The sequence below is a fragment of the Ahaetulla prasina genome, chromosome 5, assembly GCF_028640845.1.
Source record: "Ahaetulla prasina isolate Xishuangbanna chromosome 5, ASM2864084v1, whole genome shotgun sequence".
NCBI classification, from domain to species: Eukaryota; Metazoa; Chordata; class Lepidosauria; order Squamata; family Colubridae; genus Ahaetulla; species Ahaetulla prasina.
In genome coordinates this window covers 61,709,507-61,733,394 of record NC_080543.1, presented here as the reverse complement: position 1 = coordinate 61,733,394, position 23,888 = coordinate 61,709,507, and the positions used below count along the sequence as shown (strand labels likewise).

At 36.3% G+C, this 23,888-nt stretch overlaps 1 protein-coding gene across 6 annotated transcripts in view; it reads right to left on the bottom strand.

Annotated features, from left to right (window-relative positions):
• Positions 1-716: 716 nt before the first annotated feature.
• Positions 717-23,888, bottom strand: part of PDXK (pyridoxal kinase) — a 71,339-nt gene continuing 48,167 nt past the window's right edge. The window contains exons 4-12 of one of the 6 annotated variants that reach the window (XR_009155532.1): positions 23,645-23,728; positions 16,922-16,968; positions 15,900-15,985; positions 14,919-14,964; positions 12,733-12,844; positions 11,174-11,310; positions 9,909-9,975; positions 8,551-8,848; positions 717-5,425 (exon numbers count right to left, since the gene is read on the bottom strand). Coding sequence is in view for 4 of the 6 variants with exons in the window: in XM_058186681.1 (XP_058042664.1) it covers positions 8,736-8,848; positions 9,909-9,975; positions 11,174-11,310; positions 12,733-12,844; positions 14,919-14,964; positions 15,900-15,985; positions 16,922-16,968; positions 23,645-23,728 (692 nt within the window). In the remaining 2 variants the exon portion in view is untranslated. Of the gene's footprint in view, positions 5,426-6,827; positions 8,849-9,908; positions 9,976-11,173; positions 11,311-12,732; positions 12,845-14,918; positions 14,965-15,899; positions 15,986-16,921; positions 16,969-23,644; positions 23,729-23,888 lie in introns of those variants that run through there. The other 5 variants (XR_009155533.1, XM_058186681.1, XM_058186679.1 and 2 more) reach the window with 5 other exon arrangements.

The following is a 23,888-nucleotide window of genomic DNA, read 5'->3' as shown; positions in this document are numbered from 1 at the left end:
CATAATTATATATGGTTATTCCATCATTGCCATAACAATTCTAATGGTGACCTAAGACTTTTGCACGGTATATATGGAGAGAGGGAAGTTGTTATCAAAATATTCTTTATCCATATGTTCTGTACATACTCATTAATAAGTCCACCTGTCGAAACAGACCCTCAAATTTTAAACCAAAATGCAATGAAAAATGTGCCACCCACAGAAAAGCCAATTGTGAATATTAAAACATAGAAAAAAATTGAGGGTCAGCTTATTTGCAGGTGGCACATTTTTCATGGTATACTAGTTAAAAATTCATGGGTGGCTTTGTGCAAGAATATACTATAACCTGTAATGCAAAAGATAATTCTTCCCTTGAAGAAGAAAATAGAAAACTGATATCCCGTAATCTTCTTTTTGATTATTTTATAGAATGTAATCTAGAAAATTGGAGGCTTTTAAAAAATGCTTTTAACTGTTTCCATTCTTTTATGATTACATCTACAGAATATATTCTCCAGAAAATAATTTTCTCTTTATATGCTTTTTTTTTTTGACGTAAGTATGTCCCTCATTAATTTGAACGAAAGTACAAGGGACCTTCTGGAGAATCATAACATCACTAGCTCAGCTAATATGCTTCATTTTAATGAAGCACCAGACTTAGGAGACTCCATTTTTTTAAAAAAAGTACATAAACAGAATAACCATCGCACTTTGTTCAACAGGAATTAAATCTTGGTCTTCACTTAGATTGTTCATTGACTTTATTATCTTTCTACTTATTACATATTTTAGCATGTAAACTTTACTACAAAATGGATAAAAGTCACATGTGCCAGACCAGAAAATATACAAACAACATTCTTCATAGGGACAGTGGCCACTAACAGTTATACACAACTGCACATCACATAGATTCTTTTTTTCCGGAATAAAAAGTATTTGTCTACTTATTGTCCCTACAACTCAAGAACAATTAAGAAGTATAAACATAGAACCATTTGATTTCTTCAATACAAAGCACTACACAAATGTCATAGACATAGAAAGTTTGCTCGCAAATATTCTCTGTTTAATATTTTAGAGCTAAAAATATATTTCAAAGGCATCTTTAATTAAATCCATCTAGGGCTGTTGGGGTTGATCGAACTCTTTGTCATTTCCACAGCCACCCTCTTCTATCCAATCTTGCAGCTTTACATTCTTGGAAGAAGCTGATATGATGTACTGTAGCTGAGACCTAAAATTGTACAACTGTCTATAAAAATATATAATTTTATTTCCCTTGCTGAAGGCCTGCACTGCTAAGCCTTCAATTTCTACGTTAATTTCATGAACATAGAACTTCAAGACACACACAGAGTACACATGCCACATTCTTCTAGACACAACTATTATTCTAATTAGCAATGCAATGAAAGGCAATATGTCAAAGATACACATAATTTCCACTTATTAACATATGGCACAATTTAGCAGTATCTTTTATGTGCTTCCTCTATTTTGTGTTCTTTAAATGCACCCAAACCATGAATTTTAATACAAGTCTTAAGTTCAAGAATCCATTTCTGCTCAAAAAGGCAGGCAAACTTGGAGTACCAGTACCAGTTGCACAGGTATCAATTGTTTTTGGATGGCATCATCCAGACCTATGGCTAGAATTTTGGAAAATAGCATATGCATTTGGCTAAAATATCACACCCTTCTCCATAGCCTCACTTTGATCCAAATGGAAGCAAGAGGGTAATGTGTTTCTTTGCTATTATATGTGCTTTTTATATTTTGCCAATTTTACCATAAATGCCACTTCCATTCTTTTAGGCTTTATTTTAAGGACTAAATTTCACACTTCTTAAAAATCTGAGAAAGCACAAATGCATTTGCATGTGTAGCATCCCTAAAAGAGGAAGTTCCGTATTCTAATTAAGCTGGAATTCTGATGCCATTTCCCATGCAGGTGATCTATTAACTACTCAATACCTAACACAGTGTTTTACATTTGAATGAAATAGATCAATAAGGTTCTCAAATTGCAGCTGTGTTCAATTAGCACTCCAAGTCATGTTACCTTGTGATTAATATGATTTAAGTTTGTACAGGATGATTTCTAACTATGATCCATTTGGAAAGGAGAAATATTAGGCCACAGTTTACATCACAAAGACATGGTCCACAACATTTCAAGTTTAAAAGCAGGAGACTCTTGGGAAAAAATGGAATGAGAAAGGTCTATTAATTAGTTGATATTGCTGGCTCTAGTATTCTTTTCCCATTAGAAGTTTCCAGTTCTTGTAAATGCAGATTTTTGTGTAAGCAGCTCACAGATCAGAATAACTGATCAATAATATAGTCAGTTTCTGTATACTTTTTCCTAACTATCTTCGTACTGAATGTGAGAGTGCAAAGGTAATTTAATGTAGTAGCAAGCATTGATCAACCCCCTATCCCTTAGCCTTAATCTAAAGGCCATGGGCTATTGCTGGGATTAGAGCTACCAAATCAACAATGATCAGAAGCAGGGGAAAAGATTAAATTCATTGTTACACATCTGGCAATTTCTAAAGTTCAGTTGTAGATTCAGTCACTTTGAATATCCCTACCTTACTCTGTAAACATATCGAACTAGATAGATGTGCAGAATATGTAATGAAATGCTCATCATCCATGTTATCCACACTTTATATAGATAAAAACCTCATTACAAGGGCTATGTAGTCTTTTGGAATTGATCTCCAAAAGGTACTTTTGGTCCTCCATGCAATACTTTAAAACAGCTGCTTAGTCTTGGGAAACAAAATGGCTGATTTAATGCACTGCAAACAAGTGCAATCTTTGTGTTCATGAATATTCCAAATAAAACATCCAAAGCTTTGTATAGTTCTTCTCCATACAACTTAATTAAAGGCTACAGATAACCATCCCACTTTAGAATGAAAATGCTCATTCTTCAGGGTAGATTGGCCCCTTCGTTTGAACTCATATTCATTTGACTGTTGATTCTCTTTAGACATTTCACATGCTGATAATGATCCTCAGCCACCATTCACATTATGATCCTCAATTATCATCCACATGTTCATATCAAGTAATGAAAATAAAATAAAATAAAGGCCACATGATTTAACAGCACTATAAAACTAATCTGGTTTTGTTTAAGTTTGACGTACCTTACAACAAAAAGAAAATCTAACCATAGTTATGCACAGTAGTATTGAGTAAAGAGAATTTTATTACAATCTTTCTTGCTATATATTATGAATCAAGAAACAAGTATGATCACAGTATCAGAAAGACAATAATTAACACTACGCAGTCAAAATTACAGATCAGGGAACTCAACAAGGCAGTATCTTTAGCTAGAAATCTTGGTCCTCTAAATTCTTTGTAAAGTATTGCGTTGATCAGATTTGCTGCATTTTGAATACAATTTGGTAAAGAAATATCAAAAGAAAGCAGTTTTAATATATGTACATGCTTCTCAAAAGCATGTTAAAATGCAAGGATTTGTATGTTTTCACACAAGTATTTCTACTTACTTTCTACATGTTATTATGTTTAAGGTTGTGAGAAAGAATTGAATACATTAAAGTTAATTTAAGCTTCATTTTATATGAATTTTGGTCCTGCTGGGGAGCTAGTAAAAGATTACAGAATGTGCAAATGTAGTAGAGTTTCCCCACTCAGTATATTTTAAAGAAAAAAAAAACTTCAGGAAGATAATTAATTGCTTAACTATTTCCCTGCTATTGATTTCTGTGCACAACATTGTTGTCTTCTGAAGCTATTTTGTTTAAAATCTAAGCATGTTAAAATTCAGTTACACATTTTTTAAGAACATAATTAGCTTCTTCTGAATCACAAACAATTCAAACCATATTAATAAAAATTAGTTTCACAGATATACTGAAATTGTCCTTGCTAAAAGTGGGATACATATAAGCAAGAAATTATCACCATCATTCATTTTTGTTAAAACAACTACTAAAAAGTACAGTAATAGTAGTTATTCAATTTAGTGTTATATGTCAACATGGTTATACTTCTGCCAATATTAAAATACACACTATTTAACTTCTTTAGTTTCAGCATGTTTCTTATCCAGCTAGGCTTTGTAACCATATGTCTTTCCGTGTGTGTGTGTGTGTGTGTGTGTGTGTGTGTGTAGAGAGAGAGAGAAAGAATGAGTCTAGTTTCTTGCATTAAAGTATCTTAAATTGCTGATGCTGAAAAACATAATTCGGTTCACACTTTAGGATAATGGCTAAAGCCAAGCCAAGAAACCATTTTATTGTTTGTATTATTCAGCCCGTGAATTTGCTATGGTTTATGACAGGGGCTGGTAACCTTTAAAAATGGTGGATATCATTATACAATCTCACACAATTGTGAAAGTGCCAAGCACATAACTGCATTTTTGTAATGCCAAAATGGCATACAATTATCTCATCCTGAGTTCCCACAAAAGAATGGTAGGATTCCATGTGAGAGCACAGCATTAAAAAAAAGTAGCATTCTGCAGGCTTTATTTAGAAATTTTGATGCCTGTGTGTTATGCAAACCTACCTATGGCTATAGTAAATCCTTGTCTCTCTTCTGATCCATTTCACTGCTCTTTGGATTTTTGGACACAGAGAGATGATTGGATATGCATCTTCTTTCCTTAAATCTCATTCCAGATAAAAGCAGATGTGTGAAGATAGTGCTGGTGCCTGACATGTATACTTGGGGAACAGTCATCTATAGTGTATATACTGAAACTCAGTTGAGAATAAAAATGACATGGATGGGCCTGTAAGTAGGACAACTATTGCTTAACATAGTGTAAGCCGCCCTGAGTCTTCGGAGAAGGGCGGGATATAAATGCAAATAAAAAAACAACAACTACTCTATGAAATATTCTTTCCTTTAAATGAATATGCCAATATATGAAGTATTTGTTAGTAGCTTTGTGTACTTTTGATTCCAAAAGTATTTGGAACTGGTTGCTAAAAGAAAAAACAGTCATAGGAAAACCGAATCACTGTTCTATGCAATATGTAGATTTACTGTATAGATAATGTAAAGCAATTAAAAATCTCAGCAACTACCAATGATCTGTGATAGCATACTGAACTTTTATATTTCCTTTTCTTTAGTGACTTCCTGTTGAGTCTCAAACATCAGAATCAATGTCTATACTAGCAAGAGCAACAGTGTTTGCTCAATTTTCCTCAAAATTAGGGGAATGATTAAAATTAGCCAGCACAGAATTAAAAACACAGAAATAATATTTAGTATTAAAATACATCATTTTAAAGTAATATTTAAAAGTTATTATAAAATGAAGATGAAGGTTGAATTTGAAGGGATCTTTTCTTTCCTCCAAAAGGAATATTTTGCTGTTCTCCAGACTAGCTGGATGCCTGGCTAAGGTTACAGTTGTACTGGCTTGGTGATTATTCTACAAGAGAAGGCATTTGAAAAGGTTTGACAAATTAAAATTCTGCATTGAATAAACATTCACTTTTTCTTTAAAAATAAAATGATTCTCATTTATCTAAAAAAAAAAAACAACCAAATTCCAAATGCTCAATTTGACTTAATACATACTGGTTAACTTATGACAAGGGAAAAGGCAGCTAATTTTGTAAAAGATAAGTTAATTCTCCTAGAGAATTACCAGTTCAACTGGTAGCGTATTTTTTATTATTGCAGCTTTAAATATCTATTTTTCTATGAAAGATGATGAGCCTCAATATAGTTGCCCCAGATTTAGGAATATTATGGCACTAATTCACCTACTAGGAACACAGGCTAAGAATGATGATTGTCAATTTTCAAATTTCCCCAAATTGTGAGTAGTGATAAAGTAGAATGCAACTTTATTCCTTGATATGTTCTATATTCTTTTAAATGTCCAGATAGTCTTAACAGATGTAAAGTCTCTGTGCTCAGATTTTTTTCCCCAAAATTATATTTTCCCAGTACAAATACTATGTTGGATCTAGGTAGGGCAGTGAACACTGATATTGGATTTTTTTTTAAGTTAGAATGGCAATTGTTGACATAATTGCTTTGTTTGGTTCGGTTGGCAGGAATCTCATGCAGTAGTAGATTGTCACATTTCCTACATTTTAGCTGCTTAAAGGTTATTTCATGGAAACGGTAACAATTTCAGTCAATTATAGAATTTTTCTGTATTTCAACAAAAGAAATACTTTTTCAGATACAGAGTTTGCCTTTTGATTTAATCTTAAAGGGAATGTATTTCTCTCAGATCTGTTAAATATGTTTTAACAGAAATCATGTTTGTATTTTGCCTCCAACAATTAAAAAGTGTAGGTAAAAGAAGTTCTTATTCAAAGTGAACATTCTGAAAAAGAGACAAAGGGGAAAAAATAGTTCCACTGGTCTAAACTATTAAATACAACTTTTAAAGGTATTATTTCTATAGCAAACCAGGTATCCAGTCAAGATATATCTGGATGATACAGTGATTTGGGAGACAGTGTTGGAATCTCTTGTGCTTTGACCTGAAAACCTGAAATCAGAATTCTACCAAGATGAAGTTGATTCATCTAATGGAATGCTTGACGCTATGAAAACGGGCTTATACTGGCATTTTCTAGTAAGGGAAGCAAATATGGCTTCCAAAATGATGCAGTGCTAGGAAATGGTTCAAAATGTCTTTTAGCTTCAAGTACAGATGCTATGATTATGTACCGAAAGGCTGGGGCAGGGCATATAGGCAATATTTGGCCAATGTAGTTTATGAAAGCAATCAATGATGTGCTAGTGCTGTTTACCTTTTAATTCTTTCCGCGGGCAAGATGTAGGTAGTCTGTTTACCACCCTTGCTGCTGTCTTGCTTATCAAAGACATTAATGCCTACACATTAGTGAAAGGCTATTCCAGAAGACAAAGAAGGTCTTATATTGCCCTAGCCCTAAAACAGGCCACAAGTGAAAAACTTGTTTGATGCTGAAGACCACTTTAGAGAAAGAAAGAAAAAACCCTTCAGGTGTATGAAGGTTAGATCATTTAAATATTTTTAATAAATGAAAGTTAATAAGTCTTTAAGATTCTAAGAATGGAATTCACAGGTTGGTTCAAGAGTTTCACATATTAATGACAGCACTTTTGCAAGAATCTGAGTTTCAAAGATGTCCCAAGAAAAGGATATTTAATAGAAATAATGAAAATACCCTGGTTACCTGTAAAGAAGAAGGATCGTAGATTGATATGATACCCTGTTTTATCTGTTCCATATTACTTATGGAAAAATCAACAATGGGGGCAAAGAAATGAGAGTTAAAATTTAAAATTAACTGTGCATGATCTTAAGCCTAATAGATAAAGAGAATCAAAGCTAATTTAGTAATTTCAAAGAGATTGGGCAGTGTAGGGCTTCAGAGTTTAATGACTGAAGTTTAGACAACAGGTTCCTGATGCTTAGTTGGCAACTGTGGCTGGTATCTTCAGAGGCAAAGATGGCCACAACCACAGTTGCCAGTGAAACATCAAAGAATCTGTTGTCTGTCTAGGCCACTATCACTAAACCCTGAAGCCCAACACATCACAACAGATACTGGCCATGAAAGCCTACACCAGTATATTCAAAGAGATTGCATGCAAAAGAAGTCCTGTACTCTATTGACTTCCAAAGTATTTAGGCATGTTTACATTTCACTGCAATGTACAACTTAGTTATTTTAGAGTAAAACATTAACTGTAAATTCATGAGATTGGTCTGTACTGGTTAATCAATATTAATGGGCATTAAACTCCCAGAAAAATCTATGTTCTTTTCCAGACAGTGTACTATGTTTTTGAAAGGGATAGAAACTGCAACAGCAATGTTTAGTGTGTTAAAACTCTGCCTCTGGTGTAACTGATTTATTAGATGGTGCTTTAATTTAATTCTCCGTTCATAGAGCAGAAATACCCTTACTCGCAGCAATAAACTGTGAATTAGTCTTAATATGTAACACATAGCCTTTCACGTCACTCCTAGTTGTCAGAAGATGAACTGAGATACTCAGATTTCACAGTAAGTATTGGTTAAGGAAAAAGCTGATAAAATTGAATCAAGCCTATTCTATCAGAGGTAGAATCACCATTATATTCTACACATCATCATTTCTTTCTAAATAAAAATATGACATGGGATAGTTTTAATAGTTTGATAGTAAAGGATTAGCACCTCTGGACAGTGGAATCTTGGATTTATTCACAGATGGGAATGGTTCAGACATGTTATACCTCCAAGGCCTGTGTACAGTACCTAAAAACCCACCCATCCATTCCCTTACTTTGCCTGAACCTCTCTTTTGCTCTAGAACGGTTGAGGTACTGAATATTTTAGCAGGCTACCAAATCTCTTCATTTAAGGGAAATGGTAAACTACTTAATTGGCACATGACACTTTACACAGTTTATATACTCCAGTCAATCAGTTCACTAAAAATGCAGTCTTGAAATCTTTGGCAAGGCAGGAAACCTTGTGTGCTTATACCCAGGTTTTGTAATGAGATTAAATTAATTTGACAGCCGTTTTCATACCTGGGAGGGAGCTGTAATACACACCTAACTTTTTTCTCTTCTTAATTCAAGCAAGGCCAGCACATGTGCTTGGTAGTGGATCTCATCTATGCTGGGCACTATTTCATGGAAGTCAGGTTTCTGTCACAGATCTAAGGCAAACATCACAATTTACAGGAAAGAAAATGAGGACATCAATACATTGTGCGTTGTTAGGAGATACACAACCTTTATAACACAGTAGCAGTTATTATTATCTCTGGATTTTCTATGTCCTTTTTGCTTTGGACCATCCTCAGTTCCAGCTGGGCTGAATTAGGTTTGTTTCCTTCTCCAGCTTGGGCTTAAAAGAAAACAAACAAAAAACACAATACCATGGAAATTTAATATTAATATAAAACAGCACAGAAGAAAATCTCAGTTCTCCTAGACCTACAACTCTCCCATCGTCAATAAACTTTACTATCCCTTCTACTACAGTTTTAAGATCAGTGCATGAAGTTTTAATATATAGAACATTAATAAGAATTATGAAATCTGTAAGTCTCAGATATGCAGGGGTTTTTTTTGTGATGACCCCAAATCTTTGAATGCCTGTCTTTGAGAAATAAATCTAGTCTGCTCTCACTGACTGTTGGAAGATATTAACAATTTATTTACAGGCTATGATCAAAGTGGAGCCTGTCCATTTCAGTAGTAAATCATGATGTCACCCACATAAAATGAGTCACCCACATAACAAATCCAATTTGTATTTGTGTTTTAGTGAAATAGTATATATGTGTGTGGGTGTCAGAGTTATTGCTATCTTTTTTTTTGTTCTGTTATTTTAATTTCATACATATAAACCTGACTGTTATTTTGGCTGGGTTGTTACATAATATTGTTGTTGTCACTGTTGCTGAAGAAGTAATGGTGGTTTGTTTTACACATAATGTAAACCAATATATGAGTGGATTTTCACAATACATAATGCCGCCCCCCACACCAAATCACATTATGGCTTAGTGGGAGTCATAATGGGACTCAGCAATTTATTGGATTTACATAACAGATTGAGCTAAATGTGATAATTACCTCCTTCTGTGAGTTTTGTCTGTATGATTAATGTATAGTTTCATGTTTTGTTCAAACCCATAATTCAACAAACCATGAGTTACTATGTTATATGAATAGAACCATTAAGTCAGCACAGAAGTCTAGTTGACTCATTATTATCTGACCACTTGATCCTTTCAACTATAGGTACAGGAAGCTGAACTGGGGACTTGAGCAAGTCACATGCTCAGTCACTCAGCAATGATACTTTTTAGTAAACCTTCTAATAATAAATATACTGGATGCAGAACCTTATGCTAAATAAATAAATAACTGTATGCAGAATCATTGTGAAATTGACCTACCCTTTGCACTCTTGATGGTCCTTTGCAAAACATGTTGCATTGCTGATACTGTCTTTTCACAGGCCATCTGCAATTGTAAAAAGAGAAAAAAAGTTTTACGATATTACCATTTTTTAAATTTAATTTTGTCACAACAGTATACATAAACATTGTCATAGTAAAAAAAGAAAACATATCATGATATATATATATATATATATATGTAAAGGATATTATTAGATATAATAAAGAGAACAATAGGACAGGAACGGTAGGCACTTTTGTGCTCTTATGCACGCCCCTTATAGTCCTCTTAGGAACGGGGTAAGGTCAATAGTAGACAGTTTTTGGTTGAAGATTTTGGGATTTTTTGTAGAGACTATGGAGTCAGGTAATGAGTTCCAAGCATTAACAACTCTGTTGCAGAAGTCATATTTTCTGCAATCAAGTTTGAAGCGGTTGACATTAAGCTTGAATCTATATTTTGCTCTTGTAATATTGCGATTGAAGCTGAAGTAGTCATTTACAGGAAGGATATTGCAATAGATGATTTTGTGTGTTAAACACAGGTCATGTCGAAGTCGACGTAGTTGTAAATTTTCTAATCCCAGGATTTTAAGCCTGGTGGCATAAGGTATTTTGTTGTTTTCGGAGGAGTGAAGAACTCTTCTAATAAAATATTTCTGGACCCGTTCTATTGTATTTATGTCAGAGATGTGGTGTGGGTTCCAGACTGATGAGCAGTATTCAAGAATAGGTCTGGCAAATGTTTTGTATGTTCTAGTTAGTAGTGTAGAGTTTTTGGAAAAGAAGCTGCGTAAAATTAGGTTAACTACTTTTAGTTAACCTAATTTTTCACTGATTCTGGCCACATTGAATACTGATTGACAGTTTAAATAATTATTTAAATTGGATACGAAATACAAATCAAAGTGTTTTACTTTTTATACTACTTCCCTATTATAGTATAGTCCGGACTGACACACCATACTAAGCCTGACAGAAGTTGATATGTTATGTTTTTTTCTTTGGTGGGTAAAACTATAGATTGTGGTTTAACATCTAAAATTTGTCCATGATCATTCTTATTATGTTAAAACAGAACCTTAGCATCATTTCCAGATAAGGCTCTCACTTTATTTTAGAATTTTTTTACGGCCACCTAGATTTTTACTAACCTAATATATAGCCTTATTTTGCCTAATCTCTTAATCCTGTTGAGAACAGGCAAATATTTTTTCTGTAACTGATACAGAGAAGAAATGGGGAAAAAAATCAATCGATACCTTAAAATTGTCTGGGTGTTTGTGAGTCCAAGCCAAGAGCATAGCAGCAAATAGGTCTCCTGTTCCAACAAAGACAGCATCTACTTTGGGAGATTCTATTCGGATCCTTTGTGTCACTATAGTGCCATCTGCTGTAGCTAATAAGGCATTATTACATGTTAGTTATATTCTCAGTTATATAATCATATAGATCTTAGCATGGCTTTGTCATACATTACAGTAAATCAGGGCCCGAATTTAGATGCACTGATAGTGAACAAACTATGAACAATATTGGGTGCATGTTGCAATTCCATGGGAGCACAAGAAAAAAAAATTAAGTATTGGACTTTGACACCAAACTGAATTGGGCTTTGCAAAATTAAGGATCTCCCTCCCCCAATCTTTAGGCACATATGCCTTTCCTGAAGTTTCCTCTTTCAATGAAAACTTGGAATCTCTTGGAGAATGTGGAAAGAAAAGTTTAGAATGTATAGTGTATTGTGTATTTTTACTTGGCTGTGAACCGCCCTGAGTCCTTCGGGAGAAGGGCGGTATACAAATTTAAATAATAAATAAATAAATAAATAAATAAATAAATAAATAAATAGAAGTGAAATTAGTTACTTTCTGTTGACTCAATTACATCTTTTCAACTTTGATAACATGCTCCAATGAGTCAACACATCTGAAAAGCTGTTTCATTCATAGTGCTTTCCTTCGCCCTGTAGAGAAGTTTTTACAGCTACTTAGAATTCTGTGTAATTGGCATTTCAGATCCTCTGCAGCTTCTGTGTTATGTGGGCAAGGTTTCTAACTCACATAAGTCCATTTATAAAGGGATTCAGCACTTGAACAGTTTGATTTCCTTTAGTAAATACTAAAGGTATACAATATAACCAATTATTTTAAAAGGAGTGCGCTAGAGAATGGAATGGTGAATCCCACCCATTTTAAACAAGTCAGCATTAAAAGAATGCAAATTGCTTATCAGAACATAAAATAATTTTTTAATTGCCTAATATATCTCTTGAATATAATTGGCATCACCACTATTATTGAAGAGGGCAAAGTTACAATCATTCCATGATCTGTATCGTGTTTTCCCGAAAATAAGACCCTGTCTTATATTTTTTTGAACCCTGAAATAAGAGCTTAGCCTTATTGCCATGGACTCAAAAGCCTGATTGGGCTTATTATCAGGAGATGTCTTATTTTGAGAGAAACAGGGTAGTTTTCCTTCATATTGTAAATAAGATTATTTTATATAGCATTATTGCAACAACAAAGCAATGTTCTATTAAGCAGAAAATCACTGACTCATATTAAGTAATACCTGCTCAAAAACAAACTCTATTTAATTCAAAAGTCCATAATCTCAAGTGAGACAGGATTATAGCTTAAATATTTATTTGTATGTTTCTGCAATTTGTGCTTTATACATTTGAATAGTAACGGAAAACAAAGCTTTCTGTTTTAATTACGTTGTATGAACAGAAATGGGAAAAATTGGGTAAGTGTCAAGCTACCTGTAAATACTCTAACAATAGGAAAGATAATTGATTAAAAATAAAACATACTTCTCCTTTGGCTTCCTAACGCAATCAGATAATCGTTTCCTGAAGGTGCCTGAAGGTCTGAGCTGGTGATTACAACCGTTTCTGGTCCCATATTGTGGAGCACATCCATTACCTTTCCAAATATATGAAGGGAAAATGTTAGTATTAATATGTGTGTTTGTGAGATGGTGACTATGCTTCTTGGGACGTAAGTGTCTAAACTGCATGCCTTTTAATATAAAATATAATATAAAGAAAAAAATCGTTTCACAGCTTCAGTTATTTAAAACTGTCCTTACGAGAGTTCAAATCGCTCTGGCAATAAACTGCTTCCGTGCATGCCAGGCATGTATAAATCTCTTAGATCTGATTTATTCAATCAGTAGATCTATGGCACTAACAGAAAGAAAGATATTTTTTGTAAGAAAACAGAAAAAATGAGAGCATCTGAACAAAAGAGCACATGATGGCAAAATGCAGCATCATTTTCCTTCTGAGAACCAAGACTTCAGCTATGCTGATGTGAGACTGTTTTCTAGAATGACTTTAGGAAAGCAGCTGCAACTGAATTAGTTAAAATTGGTTTTGGTTCTGGTTATAGTAATAGGAACTTGGAAATAGAGGCAGAGATGGTCAGTTTATGTCCTTCATATCAACTAGCCTGCAAAGCAATTGGAGCTCACTTTATAGAATATGTTGAATTGTCTTTTCCAACTAATATCTTGTCACAAAATGAGTGTTCATCTCCTATAAGTCAAATAACGTGGAACATTAAAAGATTGAGATGACATTACAACAACCCTATTTTATACTTGGTAGATTTTCCTACACCCTATAATATTGTATGGGAATAAAGCAATATGTTAAGGAAAAATTTTCAATAGCGATTTTAACAGGTGGCCAAGCTAAAGCTTAAACTTGTTAATTTGCAGGCTACTGAAGTTGGGCCTTTCACTTCTGCAGCTAAAATAGTTAATTTGACATTTGATAATATTGTCTTAGAATGAGTGTTTCATTTTGACAGAATATAATTAGTAAAATTAATGTCAAAATATTTTACTGCAAGAATCAGATACACTGCCTTTAATCCAGCCTATATATATTGAAGCAATAATAACAGGATGGGACATCCAATGGTCACTGGTATCAATGGCGCTTCCACAGACATTATTGGCAGGATTATGTCATGAAAACAGTATCGTGCACTCTACAACATATAATACAACTGATTTTATTTTGATTTAGCACAGCCATCACTCTGCTAAACAAATAATTCCCTCAACACTGTCAAACTATTTACTAAATCTGCACTACTATTAATCTTCTCATCGTTCCCATCACCAATCTCTTTCCACTTATGATTGTATGACTGTAACTTTGTTGCTGGCAATCCTTATGATTTATATTGATATATTGACCATCAATTGTGTTGTAAATGTTGTACCTTGATGAACGTATCTTTTCTTTTATGTACACTGAGAGCATATGCACCAAGACAAATTCCTTGTGTGTCCAATCACACTTGGCCAATAAAAAAAAATTCTATTCTCAATTCTATTCTGCAACTTGGTCCTTATCAAACTACACAGATTTCACCTCCCAACATTATAAAAAGTGGTTATGATGGTTGATGCATTCTGGAAGATGAAGTCCAAGTATCTTAGAGAAAGGCTGGTGATACCAAATCTAAGAAATAGCTAGCCACAGTTCACTGACTTCCCAAAAGAGCATAATTCCTTAAATATCCTTCCTTAACAGCAATAGGAGGTTAACAGCAGTAATACCAGGAAATGCAGAGTTCTTTCTGTATAATTTCATCAAGGCATTAGCTTGAGAACAAAATATTCTATTTGTCACCTTTTCATGTGGCTGATGAAATAATTTTGGAAGTCTTCTATTTGGATTGTTAGGAATTTGAAGGATAAAATAATTATCAGGAACTAGGAGTCTTACTATCTGCTAAAGGTGTGAAACTAATAGACACCCCAGACAAAAAATATAGATGTATTAACAGATTTCCTTAATGAAATGTTCTAGGATGTAACCTCTGTAGTAAAGTGGAATCTATTTATCACAGGAGCTCAAACTTCTAATTTATAATTTTCTGCACTATTTATAATGGATAGTGGGATTTTAGTAGAAAAGAGATGTAGCTCTATTATCCTGTTAAAACACTGAAGGAGAAACCTGGCTTCCAACATACTTACCTCTATTGCTTCTTTTTCAGTATGTATCTTCCTGCCAGTAAGTAACCTAAAGTAAGGAAATAAAATTTAAAACATTATTTTTCCCATTACAAGTATAATTTCCATGTTTTTCATGGAACATTTTGGTGAAAAATATCAATTAAATCTCTTTTAGTGCTAAATGAGATAAAAGAAACTATCAGTAACTCCACAAGCTTATCATAATTCCATAAAGTATGATTCTAATTCCTCCTTCTTTAGCCTTTGCACCAGTGTTCAAAATCGCTATCCACTCAAAATGATTCTGCAGCTACCTAAGCTTCAAAGGCACTCGAGCAGAATTCCCAACGGAGATTGAACCACTTCACTGAGTTAATTATTTCAGGAATTCAGAACAAGTTTAACTTTATTCTGTTGATTTCTGCTGAAGTGTATCTCAAAAGCAGGTCTAATTTCCTTCTGAAGTAATTTTGCCCTTTTTGATTAATGAAATGTTTTGAAACATGTTGGTCCCAAAACGAAACCACTGATGTAGACATTCCAATACTCATATCTATATGAAAAATTAGATCCTACCAATCTTCTTAGTTAACAATCCCATTAGGGATAAATCTACATATTGCACTATTTACACACTCTGCAACTGGCAACAGTAGTTTTCAAAAATGCATTTTTTGAAGAACAGTAAATGCATAATAGCTTTATTTTTATCTTAGCTTGAATGCAAGTAAGAGGATTAACAGTTTTACTGCATAAAAGTATTTTTGAATTTCCTTCCCACATGATATTTTTAAAAAACTATCCAGAAAAGAAGAGAAAAATGTACTTGTGTCCTTTAAAGAGACATTAATTTACTATTTTTAAATCAATAACTGAGTTTATACATTTTTTAAAGTTTGATTTTTCAGATTCTTCTTCTTCATCATCATCTTTTGTTGTTGCTATTCATTGCTGAAGAATGAAAAAAAATATTTTCTTTGGAAAATTTGTAACAGCACTCACTCAGCTTCAAACTGATTTGGTGTTATTATATCTGCTACAGGTACCACATTATCTTTATACACTGGAAAGAGGTCCTCTGGAACATACTGTAAAACAAAGGAAATTATAATAATTTTAGAAGGTTAGTCAGTTCATTCTAGGAAAGTGAAAAGGGTTCAAACACAAACACATGCAGGGACAGTTCCACTCAATTAACTGGTAGCTGAGACTCATAAGTAAAGTATATTTAGAAAGATTCCATGTGAAGGAATGTGAAAACAAATGTTGACAATCCTCAACATAAGGTTGTAAAAGCTCCAAACTAGATACAATACAATACTAGGTCCTAATCTTCAGATATCTATGGTTCAGCTCTTTCATGTATATTTGCAAAAAATGTATGATTTGTATAGATCTGAGGTGCATAGTAGCAATACTAATATTTGCTAATGCACATGCACACATTAAAATTCAAAATTGTAAAAAGGTCCGAGTGGCATAGAGAAAATAACTCAAATTCATTGACAAGCCACTTCCAACAAATAGATTTTCATGGAAGCACTCATTATGTAGCCATGCTTCAAGCACTCTCATTCTTCTGTCCATTCATGAAAACTCGGGATTAGTTTTCTGTTCAAAACCAGTTTAGTCTTAAGCAATGTTCTGAAGAAATAGAAGATGCCTAGGTGTATTTTTCACAGAAAACTAACACTGATTTGTTTTAGAATAAGCATGGAAATACATATGTGGGGGATTGTCCTAGTAATTTCTGATGAAAGCTGTGTACTGTAAGGTTTATTAGAATAGAATAGAATAGAATAGAATAGAATAGAATAGAATAGAATAGAATAGAATAGAATAGAATAGAATTTTATTGGCCAAGTGTGATTGGACACACAAGGAATTTGTCTTGGTGCATATGCTCTCAGTGTACATAAAAGAAAAGATTATGCTTAAAACATACAATATATTGCAAAGTGTAGTTACTTTGGCATAACATATTTGTTTATAAAGATGGGCCAAATTCATAATAGATTACCAACCATATAGCCTTCCCCGCTCCATTTGTCACCCATCACAGGATCACACACTACAAAAGAAAGTTAAAAATTAAAATTAATCATAAGAAGGGAACATGTAGTAGCACGTAAGGATGCTTTAAAATTAGTAAAATTAAAACAAAACTCTGTCAGTCTTGTTTCAAATTTCAATGCTACTTCCAGTAGTGTACAGAAATGGGATGTAAGCAAGATAATGACATAATATCACATTAAATGACATGATAAATGACATGATAGTGGTATTCATTGCTTTAAAAATTGTTCCTGTCCTGTGCTGAGAAGTGGATCTCTGTAAAAGCAATACCAAAAAAACAAAAACAAAAAACAAAACAAAACAGAAAATGATCATTTGAGGCAGAATCCAATCTGAGTTGGTCACTGGGAGGTTTATTCTTCCACGCTTTTGGATTTGGAGTCCATCCTCGGAGAACTTTTCTTTCTCCAGAAAGTGTGAATGGTCATTTGTGCATTTTTACATGGGTCCATAAGAAATCAAGCAAAATCACTAGTAGTGTGTCTAGCTTAAAATACCAGAGAAACTTCTCAAGCTCGGACCATCTAAATGACCAGAACAACAGCAGGAACAGTCCAATGCCCTACAACAACTTTTCCCAGTCTAACAGCCTTTCATAGTTTTGAGCTATTGTTCCCTGGCTAATGACAGTTGGATGAAAAGAGCGCTGGTCTTACCTGAATGCTTCTTCTCGTTGTGCTGAAGGATAATACAATTTGTTCTTCTACTCCCTTGCTTGAAGCTCAGTCAATCATTTATTTAGTCCCGCCTCCTTCTACTGCACCTTCTACTAAGGCTGATTGATTGACTTTTGAAGTTCTTCAGTGCTGTTACTGATCACTTCCGGACCTAGGACCTGACAGTCTTCAGGGTGGGATTGTAGCACGATGAGAAGAAGTGTTCAGGTAAGACCAATGCTCTTTCTCCATCGTGCTGATTGGATAATACAATTCATGAGGCATACCAAAGCTGGCTGTCCTGAGGGTGGGGCAAAATTTGGTCCTGAGTCCCCGCCACCGTATGTACTCTCTGAAGTACTCTTCTGCCAAAGGCTGCCTCCTGCCCAGGGCACAATTGCTATGCAGGACACCATTTTGCCTTGGAGTTGCAATAGCAGATCCAAAGACACTATTCGGGCTGTTAGGATCTGATCCACCAGTGCTTTTATGCTGGCTTGGCAATCCTGTGACAAATACACCTTGCATGAGGTGGTGTCTATGACTGCCCCTAAATGTATCAGTCGCTTGGTTGGAGTCAATTGGCTCTTCTTGAAGTTGACGGAAAATCCATGCTTCTGCAGTGCTTGTATTGCTATTTCCAAGTCCTCCTTTGCCCTGGCCTTTGTCGAGGACTGTATCAATATGTTGTCCAGGTAGTATTGGACATGAACCGAAATGGTTCTGAGATGTGCTTCCATTACAGCCAGAACTTTGGTGAATGTTCTGGGTGCTGAGGATAGTCCGAATGGAAGAGCTGTATACTGGTAATGCCGGCCGGCATAGCAGATTCGTAGGAATTTCCGATGAGCTTGAAGAATGGGAATGTGCAGATATGCCTCCATGAGGTCTGTCAATGTTAAGATGTCGCCCCCTCGAATGTTCCCCAGTATTGACTGGAGGGACTGCATTTTGAATCTTCTGTGTACTATATGACAGTTTAAAAGTTTGAGGTTTAAAATTGCTCTCCACCCCCCCCCCCACCCCCGAAGGCTTTGGTACCATGAACAGGACTGAGAAGAACCCTTGTCCCTGTTCATACCATGGAACAGGTTCTAAGGCCTGGATGTCCAGCAGATGTTGAACTGCTGTCTCCATGATGTTCCTTTTTGTCCTGTCCCTTGATATTGGGCACCTTCTGAAGGAGTTCAGGGGTGTGGATAGGAATTCTAGTGCTAGACCTCACTTTACTGTGTTCAGGATCCAGGCATCCTCTGTTATTGTCACCCATCAGTCGGCAAATAGGCCCAGTCTTCTGTCGATGGGTGGATTGCTCTTGTTGTCACTTGTTTCGTCAGAAAGGCCTACTGGTTGAGCCCCGGAATGAACCTCTCCCAAGAAACCATAGTCCTGTCTTGTCTTTAAATCTGGTTCTGTCCAACTGATGGGTCTGGCCGTATGTGTGAAGCCTCTGGTTCTGCTGGTAACCAAAACCAGAAACTGTTGTGGTCTGCCAGCAGCCCGCGGACCTGGCGAAGGGGTCAGACAGTGAGGAGGCTGGGGAGGACAATAGGCCAGTCCTGGAGTCAGGGGAAGGCCCGGACGAGAGCTCTGTATTGGAGGCAGAGATGGGGCCAGGGCCATCTGGGAGCGATGCATGGACTCCGGAACCTCCAGAGGCGGACAGCAGAGAGGCAGAGGAACAGGGGGAGCCTGTTCCTAGTGCACGCATGCGAAGAACTGCCTGAAGCAAGAGCAACTGAAGAAAAAAGGACAATTTGGGAGTAAGGACAGAAGATGATTGGCCACTCCCATAAGGCTTAAAAGAGCAGCAACGAGCCATTGGGTTCTTTTTAGAAAAGCATCATTGATTTCCGAGCTTCTTGTCAACATCTCTTGAATTTTGTGGGGTTTTTGCCAAGAAAAGTCTTTGGCAGGTTGCCAAAGACATCAAAGGTTGGTGATAAAGCTGACAGACTGGTTATTAAGAATTTTGTTTTTGACTAAGTTGTGACCAAGGCCCAAGTAGTGATTATTAAACACAATTCAGTTCTCAACAAACTTATTTTATTAAAACAGCTGAGAATTAATTAATTCTCAGCTGTTTTAATAAAATAAGTTTGTTAAGGACTGAATTGTGTTTAGTAATCACTACTTAGGCCTTGGTCACAACAGTATCTGTGGCCGGAAAGGGCTGCCTACGTGTATAGCGTGAGAAGTGCCTCTGGGCGTGGCCGTATATTTTAGGCAAAAAGTTTTTCTAGTCCCTGGTATCCACCAGTATAGATTCTATGGACTCTCCAAATAGCTTGTTCCTCTTTACTGGGGCAGAACCTAGCTTCCATTTATGTTTTACATCTGCCTGCCAATGGCGGAGCCAAACCAAGCATCTTATAGCTACTGACGCTGTGATGGCTTTGGAAGCATACTTAGTGCCATTGAGAGTGGTGTCTGCAATAAATTCCAGGGTACCTAATACTTTGTTAAAATCCTGTTGTGATCGGAGATCACCAGGTGGTACCTTGTCCTGATCTCCCAAAGCCAGATTAGAGCAGCTCTGCTGAAAAATGAGGCGGTTGTGGTAGCTTTGACTGCCCATGCTGCTGCTTGGTGAACCTTATGAAGGGTCTGCTCCACCTTCTTGTCCTCTCCTTTCAAGCCCTCCTCTGCCCCATTAGCTAGGATGGTTGAGGATGTTAAGGCAGCCACTGGGCCATCAATTGTTGGAGGTTGTAGAGACTCTGCAAATTCTGGCTCTAGGTTATACATCTTCTTTTCGTTCCCACTTGGCATTGGGAAAATCACTGCTTTGTCCCTGCACCACCTCTCTGAGGAGATCGGGAGAAGGAACCATCTCACATTCTACCGTTGGGCTTGCAAAGAGCCTATCCTTTGGATCTGTCACAGATGGTTTTACCCTAGATGTTATGGGGTCAGTGCCCATGCCAGTTGTTGCCTTGGCCTTGCTTAGCAATAGCTTAAACAGACTTGTTTGAAACAGACCATTAAATGATGGGATATCTTCCACAGTTTCCTCTTCATCAGAGAATTCTGTCTCCTTTTGTTCCTCCTTTCCTGAAAATGACACCTCACTAGGAGTGGATGAGATGCAGGAGTTAAATCTTTGTAATGCCAGGCCCCCTTTTTGCCTCGTTGCTGGCAAGGGGCGATCCTAGTCTGATTTTGTGACCCAGGCCCAAGTAGGCAGCCAGCTCCGCAGGCTGCTGGCGGACCACAACACTGATATTCTCTTCACGTTTATAGGGCTGGTCTGATCCTCTTGCTCAGACATGACCTGTGTTAAAGTCTCTGATATTAGAGCCTCCATCTTATTCATAAGTGCAGGAGATCTAGCTCCTGCACTTATGGGAGTGTATGCTGCCTCTGGTGCCAGTCTCATCCTCTTTTGCCACTGATTTCCAAAATCCTGAAACTTTCCTTGCAATCCAAGCAATGATTCATCCTCTCCCAAACAAAGGATTGTTTGGTTTGATTGCTCACCAGCTCCCTCTGGTGTTGCAGCTCTGGCACTAATGCCTTGCTGCTCCATCTCTATTGGTTGAAATACAGAAGAGCGGGAAATCTCCTTTTGCTTCACCTCGTTTTCAGCTCCAGCAAAAATTTTCTCAATGGCTTTCTGCCTCCTCAAAGCCTCTGTCTCCTCAGCTTTGGAGTACTTACTGGAAAATAGAGACTTTCCTCTTATCTCTAGTGTAGCTGCTTTTGTAGCAGCTCTGGGCCCTTCTGAGCTCATTTCTTGGGCTGGGCTTAGAGCAGGGAATCCTTGCTCCTCCCCACTTGCCCCTGTCTTGGAGTAATGCTCCATGTTTGTCCCTTTTGTTCCTGAGAAACAGGCAGATTCACCCACACAGAGGCTTTGCTGCACAGCCCTTGTTTCTATGGCTGTTAACTCAGCCTAAACTGAGCAGAGACTCTAGGTCCTTTATTATTCAAATGATTGTCCTGAGGCCTCAGCTTTTCAGTTTAAAGTCGTAGTAGACAGAGAACTGATGCTTTCAAGGGATTGCTGCCGGACAGCTCTCCCCCACCCCCCAAGGCTGCAGAGACAGCCCAGTCTTTTTACTCATGGTTCTGCTACCATTAATTTTGCTTCTATTAGTTGGCTCCTGGTCTAAAACTTTTTTTCCTTCTGAGGCACCTCTCCTTGTTGCTTCTTGCATGAAAGCTGAATCAAAAGTGGGGAGGCGCAGTAGAAGGAGGCGGGACTAAAGAAATGATTGACTCAGCTTCAAGCAAGGAAGTAGAGGAACAACCCATGAATTGTATTATCCAATCAGCACGACAGAGAACTTAGCAGCTCATTATAACTGGAGGAAAATTGGTTGTGAAAGACTGTTTTAGCATGACAGAATGTGTTACTTCTTCAAAAGAAAAAAAAATTGATCCAACACAGCCTTATTTGAAAACTCAAGGACAGCAGGTAATAGCTACGTGTGGTACTAGCTTCTCAATGACTGCTGTATTCAAATACTCTTTACGTTCTGGTACTGAATTGCCTCTTTAATATTAGAAGAGATAAGACAATGTACGTAATAAATAGGTAGCTATCTCTTGTAACATCAGATACGGTTATTGTCTTGCTTTCAGTTCTATATTCATCAGCAAATAGCAGTTAAAAACAGACAGTAATTTAACAGATTTATCTCAAGTCCCAGATAACATTACAAATCCAACTTAGTCTGTAGTGCTTTTGTGCTTTCTTATATTACCCATGTATCTTTTGAAGCCTATGGACAGTTTTCAGGAGAGCTATTAATGTGATGGAGATATATTGAATTATTAATTTAAAAGAATTATAAGGCCATCCCTCTCACAATTTTGTACTCTAGACAGAGTACAAAATAAAACTTAAAAAAGAATAAATGCAATGCAAAACAAAAAAAATTTCGAAGTCATAATTAATACATAATTGAGATTAGTGATAAAAACTTATTTTGTACACACATCATACAATGGGCTCATCTACCATCCTGGTTCAGAGCACAACAGAATAGCCAGATCTTCATGGTTCTAAGGAGGGCCAACAGGGTCCAATCCTCAGAGTGGGGGGGTGGGATTGTAATAGAGAAGGCACATAGCTTATGTCCCCTTAGATGATACTGCTTCAGAGAAGGGATCTGGGGCATGCCCATTCTGTGCATCTAGTGTGACATTCAGAGACCACAGAGTAGAAGCAGTGCTGTAAGTAACCAGATCCTATGTCATGTAAGTCTTTATAGTATCTTGAATGGCACCCAAAAATCTATTGAGAACCAATGATGTAATGTGCGCAGAGCAAGGCACATCTATTACTACCAGTACCACTAAATTCTGAAACATTTGCAGTTTCTGGTTGGTCTTCAAGTACAGTCCATGACAGCACATTTCAACATCCAATCAGGAGATGACAAAGACAAGAGTGACCATAAACTGGGTCTCCTGATCTAGAAATTCAATTGGCAAAAAATATGGAGTTGTTACTCAAAGGCCCTCTGAGTTGCAGTTGCCACTTGTTCCTCAAGTAGGAGCCATGAGTCTAGCAGGATCCCAAATTGCAAACTGGCTGTGATTGATGGAGTGCAATCTTGCCTGGAAACAATGAGGAAAATCTCCAGAGCTGGATTAACCAGTTCTGCCAAATTATCCAGTTCCACTGGATTCAGTAATGGCTTCTTGAAGAGAAGCTGGACTACCATTTTCTTCAAAGTCTGCGGAATCACATTTTGAAGGCATTCTAAGTGAATTATTTTTTGAACTGTAACTGAAATGTGTGTGAACTGTAATTAAGGAGTACAATTTTCCTTTATCTCCAAACTGAGTTGTAAATCAAGATGACTAATTCTAATTTCTAATTTCATAAACACTCTAAAAAAATCTCAGAAATTGAGGAATCTCCAATAGTATATAATGAATAGCAGCCTTCCTCAACCTAGTACTCTCCAGGGCTGTTAGTCATCAGTATTTTTCATGCCCAGTTGGCATATTAAGGCTGGGAAGGCTAACATAAAATGAATTTCTTATATATCATAAACTTACCATAGACCACATTGGAGTTTTGTTGCTTCAGCTCTTGAACAATATCAACCACCATTGCAAGGAATGATTTATCTCGGGTATAGCCTTTGATAAATTGAGAAGGGGAAATTATGATTATATAAACCAGTTTTGTCTAGCTTTGTTTCTATGTGGATACTACTTTTGAATTTTAAATCAAAAGATTAAAGTATTTTACATTTGTAACTGTATTGAAGAAAGTTGGAAGTTTCTCTTTTTTTATTCC